Below are 13,152 nucleotides of genomic sequence, written 5' to 3'. Positions count from 1 at the left end.
CCACCAGTAATTCTACATGTAATTCTACATCTCTACATGTAATGTTAATGATGGTAAAATCGTTGGCAATCTGTTTAGGCCAAAAATGTTACCACCAAATTGTCATAAAACAATGTATCCAGTGACTTTTTATTTTGTATAATCATGCAATATCGTTTAGAGACATCTGCTTCCTGTCAACACTGCTGAGAGCAGTACTGTCTCAGTAAATTTCTGGTGAATGCCACATTTATCAGACCACTCTGAGTGACTTGCCGATTAAGTTGTTCAGAAGTTTGGATAATTTGGTGGAATTCCCCTTTTAAATGGACACAACAGCTTATTTAGTCCTGGAATGTACCATGGGTTGTCCATTTTCATATAGTGTCAGAGACCACATACACAAGTCTTTTTGAGATGACGTCATAATTTGACGCAGTTATCGGCATGCAGTATTCATAATGTTTAAGTAAGCTTCTATTGCGTTTTGGGGCCTTAGCCTCACAGCTCCAGCACTAATCTAAATAAGTAAACTTTGGACATCAGCCATGCCTCATCGCTTGACAAAAAGGGAAGACTATGTCAATTTAATTGTAATCTAGACTATTGCTAGTTCAGATTAAATGTAGAGTCGTGACTATTTTCCTGTGCTGTCCACTCTGGCAGGTCTCCTTTAACACCACGCGTCACGTAAGCTTTCACATGGATGACGAGGAGGTGGTTCGCATTAACCCGCGCAAGGACGTTCTAATCCGAGGCTATGAGGACTACCGTCATCCTGTCGGGTGGAAGCGGGACATGGAGCGAGACGACGGGGATTTCTCCACCACCTTTTCCAAGCTAGACAACAAGAAAACTGATTACTTGTTTCCGGAAGGCCCGGAAACTCACCCAGGCGGGAAGGACTCCATTAAAACCCAACAGCCCTCGCCTCTCCTCAAGTCCAAGAAGTCGCGGAGACGCAGAGAGGATGGCGAGCGGTCGCGCTGCATCTACTGTCGCGAGATGTTCAACCATGAGGATAACTGGCGGGGTCAGTGCCAGGACGCGCCAGACCCCATAAAGCAGTGCATCTACAAGGTCAGCTGCATGCTCTGTGCCGAGAGCATGCTCTACCACTGCATGTCTGACTCTGAGGGCGACTTCTCGGACCCGTGCTCTTGCGACACCAGCGAAGAGCAATTCTGCTTGCGCTGGCTGGCCCTGCTGGGTCTGTCCCTCATCGCGCCGTGCATGTGTTGCTACCCTCCCCTGCGGGCCTGCCACCACTGCGGAGAGGCCTGCCACTGCTGCGGAGGGAAGCACAAGGCCGCCGGATGAGTCGAGCTGCGCCGCCCCACCGATACCACACGGCCACATGGAAAAACCGCCGGCATCGTTTTTTTCATTCACCTTCAGGCAGGTGAGGTGTTCTCCCACCCGCCGCTGGAGGCTTTGGAGATTTGATTTGGCTGAGAGCAGCGAAAGCCGACACCCTTCAGGTCTTCTCGGGCTCTCGAGAGCTGCGTCACGGAGCTCATAAAGTGAGGAAAGGCGTTTACAAAAATGAACTTGGAGAGATCACTAAACACTCAACAAACATGCAAAAAAAAAAGAAAAGGAAAAAAAATCACTCAACATAGAAAAAAACAGTCACCATGTCTCAGACTCTCATTGCAGATAATGTGTAACCTTTGTGAAGGAATATTGTCTTTTGTACAGAGATCAAAACTATAACAAAGAAAGCCGGTTGTGCATACAGAGGTTCTGCTGTATGGGTGTGCTAAAAGGGATATTTTCTTGCTTTTTTGTGAATTTGCAGTAGGGTAAAAGTGGCCTTTTCTTTCGACTTGAGCATTCGCTGACCGTGTAATTATTAGACAAAAAAAGAAAAAGAAAAAAAGTGCACTAGATTTGTTCCCTCCCATGAAAGGTAACCCTCATCGATTCTAATGGTACATTTAACTAAAAAAAAGAAACACTTTGATCAAGTTTTAGGGGTACAGATTGAGTTTCTTTTCCGTGATGGGTGTGTACGCGGTTTGTTTTTTCCTGCTTTTCTTTTATTGTTTTGTAAAAGACAGTAACGTCATTTCTTTTTTGAAATGCTAGTGTGACATATAGCCTTTTGTTATGAATTGTGCTAATGTTTAAAAAAGCATCCTTTCTCTTGTAATTGGCAAAATTATTTGGACCACGTAGGTGCATTCCAGCTTAGAGTGGTTGTGGTACGACAGCTGTGATATGAAATCCTCTATTCCCAGGTCATTTTCCTAGTCAAGATCAATTGTTATCTTACAGTCGATGGAGAGACCAATTGCAGGAATGCTTGTGTAGTGTTTTTTTTTGTTGTTGTTGTTGTTGTTGTTGTTTTTTGTTTGTTTGTTTGTTTGTTTTTGTTGGTTTCTCTTTTGATTTTGTCTCCTTTTTCAGAGTGAAACTGGGTTCTTTTCAGCTTCTTAATTGTTTTAGAGCTGAAATTGTGCTCAACCAGCAAGTTTTTTATTTTTTCCCCTTTTTTTTTTTTGACAATTGACATGGTACATTTAGGAATTTCTATGATCATTGCTAAAAGGGTGTCCCATTTTCATTAGTAAATAAGGCACTTATATTCCGTTTTAAGTAGGATAACCCTGTATATGATTTGTTCATTGTTTTTACAAAGCCCCTCTTAGAAGCACTAGTTTCCAAGCTTTGGTTGCAGCTCCATCTACACATGTATTCCATACAGCCTGTAGTTTTATGTATGTATTTATTTCCTTCTTTCGGTCATTGTTTGGAGAGCTTGTGTACGTGAACTTCTCAATGCCAGACGGTTTAAAAAGAGCCCACGCAAACCACATGCAACCCTCACCAACACAAAACTGCCACGGCATTGATAAATCATGTCAGTCAGAGACTGTAATTCAAAAGGTTAGAGATTTTGCTCTCGGCTAGAAATCGCATGTTTGTTAAAGATTGGCCTTTAGCATTCGCAAAGCATTAAGACAAATCCAGTTGAACATGTGTTCAACCCTGCTTGTTTTTAGACTGTGGGTCCAGTTTCAATGTTTTCTACACTATAAAGATTTGAAGGTTCACCCAAATGGAGCTTTTGTCCCTGTTAGCAGGAATATTGCACCCCCTATTTAAGAGGCCAGTATAAGTAGTTCCAGAAAGACCTGTCCTATCTCCCTGTGCTCCGTACATGTACACACTCACTTTACTTTCTATGCAACTATTTCCATGAGAAACACTTAGACCTCTTCATACAAGTCCGTGACGTGACACTTTAATATAGCAGATGTTAATCTTGGTACCAAACTCGAAAAGAAAAAAAAAACCCTATGTAAATACATAACACTATATTTAAGCAACAATAATAATCCCATTCAAATTTTTAAGAGAGAGTTGTATTTATCACCGCTGTCAGTATATACTATAGCTTGATTTTGACAGCATTATGTACATAGGTCACCTTTTAGTATTATTTCACATTGAAAGTAGAGGGAGTACATGATGAAAATGGTTGAGCTTTTAATAGAGATTCTCTCTAGTTTTGTATTGCAAAAAGAAGGCTAGGAAGCTAATGCGGTACAGTAGTGGCAGTCCATTTTTAAAAGGTTTTATCATATGAAGCTGCTAGAAACAATCACTAATTTTGCATTGAGAGGAATAAAATTCAGCTATGGATGACTGTTAAACCATTATAGTTATTTGATATATAATATTGATCTCAGTTGTGTTCTTTGATCTGTCTTTTATTTCTTTTTCTTTTTTTAAAGCACACCCATTTTTATGTTCGTCCACTCCTTTATTCCATCTTGCCCGTATTGTCATTGGATTGCATTTTGTATTGCAAGCTGAACCAAGGTTTGATTAAACCTTAACAAAACTTGCTGGCTGAGAAGCAAACTGTAGAATAGGCTACATTCATCCGATTCTGTTGTTAGACGAATACTGTAATACCTAGTTTCATTCTGCATTGACCAGCACAGGGCAACCACATGTAATGTGCTGTATTTAATATGCAACCTGTCTGCTTTCTTTCTTACCTTACCTTCCATTCTCTCCACCTGGCCATTAACTTAGCATTTATCTGTCTTCAGTTTTTTAACCACTTGCTGCTAGTGTATCTGTTTTTTTGTTTGTTTGTTTGTTTTATTATAATTATTATTATTTGGACATTGTGCATAACTCTGGAATGCATAAAAAAAATGAACATTCTTTACTGTTTAGTTTAGAAGAATTGCGTTTGTAAATGAGTCATTTCAGTGTGATCTAAAAACAGCTACTTTCACAGCAGTTCAGTGGTTTCTTTGGAATTTCTCCGATGCTTTGGTGCACTGATATATGTAGCTAGGCTTTTTTTTCCTTTTCATAGCGCTTGATGTAAAGCTCACGTGATTAGTTCTAAGTTGTGAAAACATTTGTGTTATGGTAATTGCAGTATAAATGGTACTCTGATAATTCCAGTATGAACACTGCCTGTTTCTTTATCTGCATCTCTAAGTTTTAGTGCCATTCGCTTCACCCACTGACAACCTCGAAAAAGTGCCTCACGTCCATCATAATTTCCATCCGAAACTTAACAGCTCTTGCTATGGTTGTATTGGTTTATACACGTCTAGGTATTTGTATCATGGTTTGAAAATACCAAGTATATGATGTAATATTTATAGTTCAGTAACTCATGTCATAGTTGTATTTTCTTTATACAGATGTAGCTTGTTACGTTTCATAAATATATAATGTAAATATGCATACAAATGTTTGTAACTGTTTTTATGTTACATCATACACTTGTAATTTGACATATAAAATAACATTACCATAATAAAAGGTGAGTTTTAATGTAGACTGCTTGTGTGTGAATGAGAATGTGAAGGGTGGCCTGGGTAACTGCTGGGCGGTGAGTGATTAAGGAAAAAAAAAATTCTTCCATCCTTTTAAGATGTGAATGTTATATACAACCCATTTCATTAAGGACAGTTCCATTGAGTTTTCTAACTTTCTATTACTCAGATGTAAACAAAAGTCATTCAGAGTGATTTGATGGAAATATTATTCATTTTAGAGACATTTACAGTGGTGGCGATGGAAACCTGAGATCATGGAATTTTGCTTCATGGTTATTTTTGTCTTATAATGTTCTGAATGAAGATAAAAATCCACAAAACTATTGTAAAGCAGTGTTTTGGACATCAAGTAAAATTCTTCTTAGATTGTTTTTTTTTTTTTTCTTTCTTTTTTTTCTCCCCTCTTCCCTTAACTTCATGCTTAATAGCTAAGATTATTTTTAAAAAAGAATGACCATTTAACATTTTTCTGATTTTCTTATCTACTCACATAAGAAACATTCTAAGAACAAATAGTATTGTAAAAAGTTATTTTCTTAGACTAAGAGTTTACAATATGTACGCCTCAAAGGATCAGTTTACATAGTTGAATTACTATAATTAATGCCTAAATTAACAGGAATGAGAGATTGTTTTTAAATTTCTGTTAGTTTCTACTAAAATTAACTTCTGGTTGTTTACTGAAAATGTTTAAATGCTTGGTTTGATTCTGTTTTCCTTCATTTTACTCTCCCCTTCATTTTGCTTGGATATTGGAAAATTTCACTGTTAATGATGAGCTGTAAAATGCAGCATAAAAGACCGTTCAAATAGTCTAAGACTTCTATGTATCTTCTATGTAACTTATTCTTATGAACATAATAAGATTCTTTATGTTTTTTCTTAGGAAAGTTTCTGTGAATCTGGCCCCAGGCCTTTACATTACGTTTCATACGATAGCTTTGTGTGATGTAGCTTTTGGCTACATTAAAGTCTGGATCCCATCACCACTGCTGTTAACTGCACATTTTACATCCAAACACTCTGAATGGCTTTGTTTATATCTTAAAGCAAATGTTTTATAATATAAATGTTGTACAATTTGGGCAGCTTATAAATCTGAAAGTAGATCAGGTATACAACCCAGATTATCTTGCAGATTTAAGATGAACATTGTCAGTATCACTTTCAAAATGTTGGAATCAATGTTTACAACGTTGAGTTGCATACATTTTAGTTGCATACAAAAGTATAATATTAGTCTAATGTGTTAGTTTTGCACATACTCACTAGGGGAAAAATATTTTTGACTTTTTATTAGAAAAATGATTAAAGCTATTGAAAATTATAAAATGGTAAAGCTGTATAACAGGAATTATGTTGTAATAAGTATATATATTTTTTTCTTTTCTTGTTCACAGAATTCTTGAAACATTAAATGTCTAAATACCTTCTGGCAAACAGTTTATAATGCATCCATACGCTAAATAGTTACAAACATAAATACAAATTGTACAAAAAAATATAAATTCCATAATCTTTAAAATGCTAGTTTGGTTTCCTAGTAGAGGTTGTGTACGTACGTTTTTTTTTAAGTGTTGGCACAAATTAATTCTTAAACGATTGAGCAAGCATCATACAGAACACTATCCTCGCTTAGTCATAACACGAAGAACCTTTTGAAAAATTGGGCCCCATATGACCTGACAGGGCCCAGATAGTGAAATAATGATCTAACCTTGCTTTTACAAGGAACCTTTGGAATCAAGTCATCATTCCTTAGTGTCCTTATTGTGGATGTTTTGCACGGTGTAATCTGCAAATAGACTCTCTGGGAAGACTTTCTACATGACTTTAGCCTGTGTGGGATGTTTTGCTTATTCATCCAGAATATAATTTGTGAGGTCAGACACTGATGTTGGATGAAAAGGCCTGGCTCGCAACCCCATAGCATTATCCCCCCTCAACCAAACTTTACAGTTGCCACAATGCTGTCAGGCAGGTAATCATCTGGCATTCGGCAAACCCAGACTCGTCCGTCAAAATACCAAACCAAGAGGTGTGATTCGTCACTCCACAGAACACGTTTCCACTGCTCCAGAGTTCAGTGGAGGTGTGCTTTACACCACTGTATCAGACACATGCCATATATCCCAGTGTCAGCCAGTGTTTGCATAGCAGTTTTTACAAAGGAGAGGAGTATTTTTGTGATTTAAACAAATTTGATTAGTGGCAACATCGTACAGAGCCGCTAAAGTTTCAAGGTTGTAAAATAATACTAAGACACTTAAAAAAACTCCTCTAAACTGAGGGAACTGTTTATTAAATTTCTGAATATTGTCTGTGTCTGAAACGCAATAAATGCTGCCTATTTGGTGAGATCATATTAAGCTAGGGGTGAGCTGCCCATACATTTACAAGGTTGTTATTCAGTTACAGAGACTTTCAGCACTACACTGCTTTCTGGGACAGGGTGGACAGCAAGGCATTAAGTCATCTATTTACTTCCAGTTTCAGACACTATATTTTCAGACATATATATATATAGCTAATTTGGGGCTCCGTAGAAGCGTGACTCCACAGGAACGAACTGTGGTAGGAACTAAAGAGAAGAGTTTCGTGTAGCAACACGGATCTGTTTCTGCGTACCGGCTCGCTGTGTGAGCTAGCTGTTTAGCTAATGCTAATTTTCACAGCTCGCTTCATGTTCGCATGAGTTTATTGTTTTATTTTAACGGTACGCGATGGAGAGTGATATACTTGATGGCTTGGATCAAGTCGGGTAAGCAAGGCCGCTCATATTTTTTAATGTCTGGCTGCTATCGAGCCCGTTAGACAGCGGAGCCTGTAGGAGCGTTGCTGTGCATAGTGAAAGCCCTCACCACGTTGAGGTCTGTTTATCTCTATGGTTCTTATTAAATACTGCTGGTATTTAGTTTGTTCCCATGTTTTACAGATACACCGGGCCCCTAGATAACGAGAAAGCCCTTTTAACAGCGTGTGAAGACGGATTTCCCTCTCGTGAGTATGTAGGGCTGTGCAGGTGGCTGGCAGCTGAACTGAGCCAGCATTGTGATCTGGAGAGTCAGGAGTCAGAAACATCAGGTAATCTCCACTAGTTTGTAGTCCTGTGTCATAGCACCCCAAAAAAACACAAGCCAGTGATACACTAACGCTGTATGTCCAAACGTATGTAGACTCTTCTAGATCTTAATTATTAGTGAATATAAGATGCTGCTGGGTGATTTTCTACAGCAAGACTTGGCTAGAAATAGAGGCTACTAAAAAAGAAACTCCCAGTCCTAATGGATGGTGTTAAAAAAAAAAAAAAAAAAAGGTTCAAATGAAGAAAAAAACAATTCTTGAACATTTGTTTCAATGTTACAGACACATAAAAAGGAGCATATATAGACAGTAGAGTAAAGTTACATAAACAGGTCAACGCATTCACGACCCCAGGGGAAAAAGAGCCCTGTAGTCCATACTCCTGTGGCCTGAATGCACTTTTTCAGTTTGCCCAACAGCTAAAGTGTCTTGATTAGCAGAACGTTTAAAAAAACAAAAATATCGTCCAAAAAATCTCCAATGTCTGAGGTCATTGAGGATGATCAAATTCTTAATATTCTTCCAAAAAAAATAAAAACAATGGGGGTCTCCAACCAACGAACCATCCTATTAGTGCATACAAAACTTAAAAAAGAAAAAACATAGAAAAGAGTGCACCACTCTGGAGCAATCTCACATGAGCCTAATGTCACCATGCCCAATGCGGAGTGTTGTCTAGAGGGGTATATAGCTACCCAACATTGGGCTGTGGAGCAGTGGAATTGCGTTCTTTAGAGTGATGCAACTCCATCCAGTTCCAATGCATGTGGGATGAGTTATGATGTGGTTTGTAATCCAAATCTAATCATTTAATCAGTTACTAACCCCCAGTAACACTTGTTCTCAATCACAACGTTCCAACGCTTAGTGTAAAGCAATCTCGGAAGAGTGGAGGCTATTCATGCAGAAAAGGTGAAGAACCTCCATATGAACATAGGTGATTTGAACATGTAGACTGCTTCATATAATATATAGAATTAATTAAAGTATAAACATATTTGAACGTATAAATGATCAGTTAGACTGATCCCTTGTTCTATCTGTGAGCAGATGTGAATGTTTTGACAGAGGAGGCTGAGGCAGAGATGCATCACTTCGGCAAGCTGCTCAAAGAGCTGGCCTGTCCATATAAAGGACTTGTTTCAGGATTACTGGACAGAGAAGTGAAGAACAAAAAGGACCATCAGAAAATTGTGTGTAAGTTTCATGACTAGTGGGATTCATGACACTATCAGCTAATTGTAAAATCTCTGAACCATTGCTAAGCAGTGTTTGTGTTATATTTGCAGTGTTTCTGGTCTCGGAACTTCAGTCTGCACAGATTGTGGCCAGCAAGACTGGGACCAACACAAAAACTGAGAAACAGATCACACCATTGCAAGATCTACAAGCGATTTGCAAAACGCTAAAACTGTCAGAACCAGACCAGCAACAGATTCCAGACTTGTTTTCTTCAATAGAAAACCAGGTTAGTGCACCACACTATCATCACTGTCACATTTTTTCAGATGCTTCTTAAGTGAATAGAAACAGTTTAGAGAGCTGAAATGGGAGCTTTCTGTTTTTAAGGTTTAAGTGAGAACATCCTCTGTTTTAATAGTTTGGCTGGCTGACAGTTTTTTCCTTATTCTGTATTAATCCAGTTTATTGTTTACATTGACATTTTTGCCTTACTTTATTGCTGTAGGTAAATGCTTTGTTCAAGAAACTACCTGAGAAGCATGTTGGAAAATCAGTACTGAAGCACCCTCTTAACAGTGAGCAATGGGTAAGCTGGTAATTTGGTATCTCAGCAGAATTGTTTGCCCATGAGGACTGTGAATCTGTATGTTACAGCTTAAAAAAAACAAACTGCAAAAATTGAATGAGCTAACCATTGCTATTGAGTACATGAGCTGTTTATACATCTCAGTCAGAAAATCTGAAATAACTTCCTATTTGCTTTTCTTAATTCAATCCCTGGGCAAGTTTTTTCCAACATGCATGATATGGACAAGTATTGGGATACATGCTCATTTATTGTCTGTTCTTTTATCAAGGGTATTAAAAAAAGGTTTTTTTTTTTTTTTTACTGCCTCTACTGTCCAGGGAAGACTTTTTACTAGATTCTAGAGCATTACAGTAAGGTTTTGATTGCATTCAGCGACAAGAGTGTTTCTGAAGTCGTTTTTGTTGGATGATCGCAAACCCACTTCCTCCCCAACTCATCCCAAAAGTGTTGGATGGAACACAATCATTCAGTTCCACAATCATTCAGTTCCACAATCATTCAGTTCCACAATCATTCAGTTCCACTGGCATAAGGCATGGTGCCAATAGGTTCATGATCATCTGCTCATGAATCTAGGGACTTAGAGTGTGTGTGTGTGAGAGAGTGTGTGTGTGTGAGAGAGTGATTTGCTCATCTGTGTCAGCGATGGGTGCAACTGGAAGTAGCTGAAGGAGTGTCCACAAACATTTGGACGTATAATGTATGAGTGTTATGTAAGGCATTATTTGCTGTTTCTGATCAGTGACTTGTTGGAATCCACAGAGGCAGCTGGAGAAAATAAACCGGCTTCTTTCTGCAGACTACGAGTGTCGCCGGCGCATGTTGATCAAACGCCTGGATGTCACTGTGCAGTCTTTCAGCTGGTCTGACAGAGCCAAGGTAGGTTCTGAAGCTTCAGCTTCTTATGATTATTCGGTTTCATGTCTCTGTGAACTTGATCTGCAGTTTCAGGCTGTTTAAAAATTCATTGGTGAATTGATTCATTATTAAGGGTTGAGGGAAATGCTGTATATGTTTTACGCTGATATGAAGAAAGTAGACTATTTCTCTTTCATTTTCATCAGGCAAAAACTGACATGATGGCCAAGGCCTATCAGCCAAAGAGACACTCGCTGACACTAAAGTCATCATTGAGCCTTGCTCATCTGCTGGCAGCACGAGAAGATATCTGCAACGTGGTAAAGACGAGCAGTGGCGCTAGCAGAGAGAAGACTGCCTGTGCTGTAAACAAAGTGAGTGGAGCTTGCATGTAACTTTACAACATTTTGTAATAAGCAGAGTGCCCTTGTCTGAATAAGGATTTACATGTGAATTATGCTGATCATGCTTGCAATCCTAATTAATTATTAATATAAGTTTTGTGAATTAGGGCTGTTGAACAATGTTTAATCATAATGAATTGATGTTGTGCTAAAATTTTACCTTAAAGATTTTTTTTTAAATTAAAAACGCAGTGTTTTTATTACTTTCAATAATTCAGCTACGTTATTTTCATTATATGAATGCAGAACATGAAAATCATCTGCTTTTGTAGTAATCTCAGTTTCTCACATTTTCAGTGATTGTGAGTGATTGTGAGTAAATGATGATCTACTCCACAGTTGTAGTGTCTCACACTCAAACAGCTTGTGTACATTGCTGAGAGTGTGTTAGTGGTCACGATACTGATATTACTAGTATTGCCAGCACCAGTGATGTCCTTTCCTGTAAATGATACTTCAGGCTTGATGAACGTAGATCATAAAAAAATAATTCCCAGCACGGCAGTAACTGTAAATAACTTTTTATCAATACAACCATCAGTGGATAGGAAACTGAGCTTTTCCCTCTGTGTTTAAATGTCTAGGTGCTCATGGGAAGGGTCCCTGATCGGGGTGGAAGACCTTCAGAGATTCAAGCTCCTCCCCCTGAGATGCCACCATGGCAGAAAAGACAGGATGGAGGAGGACGAGGTGGAGGTGGATTCAGAGGAGGAGGAAGAGGAGGATATGGAGGTGGTGGGCACAGGGGTGGAGGTTATGGAAGTGGTGGACATGGGGGTGGAGGATATGGGGGTGGTGGTGGATCAAAAGGTGGTTGGGGCAGAGGAGGCGGAGGACGTGATCACTGGGGAAAAGGAGGCTATTATCGGTGACACCTCGATTTTTTTATTTATTTTTTTCTTTTCTTTTATTTACAAACCAAATCATTTACATATAGACATGTATGTGGTAAACAGTATTTGGATGCATTCATCCATCAGTCAGCATTTTCTTTCCGTTATTTTATCCTTATCTATAACAAGCTCAGAGACTGAAAGAGGCATTGAAAACATTTACATAACGGTCACTTATGCAGAACTCCAGTAAATTTTAACCTACAGGTCATCACCCGCAGTACACACCCCAAGAAGCAGTGATAATGCAAGCTCTTACCACAGTCAAGCCTTCTACATGGCCACATGTTTGGGTGGTTACACCTGTGATGAGGATGACACAGAATATTGTTTGTAATTTTAGTTTGATTTAGTAACCATCAACATAAAGTACGACATCTAGGGACTTTGCATTCCTTAAAGCCATTGGAAGCATTATGAGATCCTCTGACCGCAGTGAACTGAACTTCCAGCAGCCTTAAATGAGCTCCAAATAAAGCTGCTGTAATCTAGCACCACTAAACTTAGAAGGGTGCTTTTTTTATTATTTCTTTAAGTTTTATTTTTATTACTGTCATCATGCTTCTTAAATGTTTTTTGTGTAAGATAAAGACCATAGGTTAGAACAGTGTTTCTCAGCCCTGGTCATGGAGGCACCCAGCCTGCCCTGCACATTTTGGTGCTTTCCCTGCTCCACACTAGTCCACTCAAATGTGCTGGGCAGGATGCCTCCAGGACCAGGGATGAGAAACACTGGGTTGGAATATAAAGTGTTATAGCATCTGTGCAGTTTCTGAAAAGCTGTACCGAGTGCTGTTGGTGAAGAATGATGTGAACTAAGTCAATAAAAAAGAAAGAAAAAAAATCAAGTTTCATTTTTTTTTTTTTTTGTCCTTTTGGCTGAATCTTAAACTGAACTGAAAATGTTGGCGTTAATGTTCAGGCTTGGGTGTGAAAAGATTTGGTACAAGAAGATTTGAGGTTTTAGTGATTTGAGTGAGCAGTCATGTGTTTCTATTCTATCTCATAGGATCTTATATAAAAAAACTCCACTAGGTTCAGCATAAAAAAATATTTTTTAGAGTAGTGGCAATAACTGCTGTTACAACATTTACACCGATCAGCCACAACATCAATGAAAAGTGTTGATTATCTTCATCTACGGCAGCAAGTAAACAGTCAGTTTTTGAATATGACGTGTTTAGGGAAGTCCGCAGTATGCAGTGGTTAATACCTACCAAAAATGGTTAAAAAAAAAAAAACGGAACCGGCAACAGGGTGCACATGGGCACCCAAGACTCGTTAACACTCATGGGGATCTCACCTCACAATTTACATGACTTAAAGGATACCACAGGATGCCTTCA

The 13,152-nt window shown here is 38.6% G+C and overlaps 2 protein-coding genes across 3 annotated transcripts in view; both read left to right on the top strand.

The window, feature by feature from the left end:
• Positions 1–4,779, top strand: part of spred1 (sprouty related EVH1 domain containing 1) — a 38,534-nt gene extending 33,755 nt beyond the window's left edge. Inside the window, exon 6 of the mRNA XM_072689209.1 lies at positions 646–4,779. Within this exon, the coding sequence (XP_072545310.1) occupies positions 646–1,299 (654 nt within the window). The 3' untranslated portion in view covers positions 1,300–4,779. The remainder of the gene's footprint in view (positions 1–645) is intronic.
• Positions 4,780–7,409: 2,630 nt separating this feature from the next.
• fam98b (family with sequence similarity 98 member B) lies at positions 7,410–12,639 on the top strand. Of its 2 annotated transcripts, none has more exons than XM_072689211.1 (8): positions 7,410–7,557; positions 7,732–7,880; positions 8,949–9,077; positions 9,170–9,348; positions 9,568–9,648; positions 10,414–10,530; positions 10,716–10,883; positions 11,498–12,639. In XM_072689211.1, the coding sequence occupies exons 1-8, from the start codon at positions 7,520–7,522 to the stop codon at positions 11,783–11,785; spliced, it is 1,149 nt and encodes a 382-aa protein (XP_072545312.1). In that variant the 5' UTR covers positions 7,410–7,519; the 3' UTR covers positions 11,786–12,639. The 2 variants fall into 2 exon arrangements, with proteins under 2 accessions (XP_072545312.1, XP_072545311.1); XM_072689210.1 differs by having other exon boundaries at positions 8,931–9,077.
• Positions 12,640–13,152: the final 513 nt, after the last annotated feature.

The sequence above is a fragment of the Salminus brasiliensis genome, chromosome 10 (genome assembly GCF_030463535.1).
Source record: "Salminus brasiliensis chromosome 10, fSalBra1.hap2, whole genome shotgun sequence".
NCBI lineage: Eukaryota > Metazoa > Chordata > Actinopteri > Characiformes > Bryconidae > Salminus > Salminus brasiliensis.
This window is presented reverse-complemented; position numbering and strand designations above follow the sequence as displayed.

Bases quoted from the DNA above. Each gene is read 5' to 3' on its own strand.
- fam98b (XM_072689210.1), top strand. From the start codon at position 7,520: ATGGAGAGTGATATACTTGATGGCTTGGATCAAGTCGG. The intron at 7,558-7,731 runs GTAAGCAAGGCC...CATGTTTTACAG, and splicing joins GATGGCTTGGATCAAGTCGG to ATACACCGGGCCCCTAGATA. The intron at 9,078-9,169 runs GTAAGTTTCATG...TTATATTTGCAG, and splicing joins GGACCATCAGAAAATTGTGT to TGTTTCTGGTCTCGGAACTT.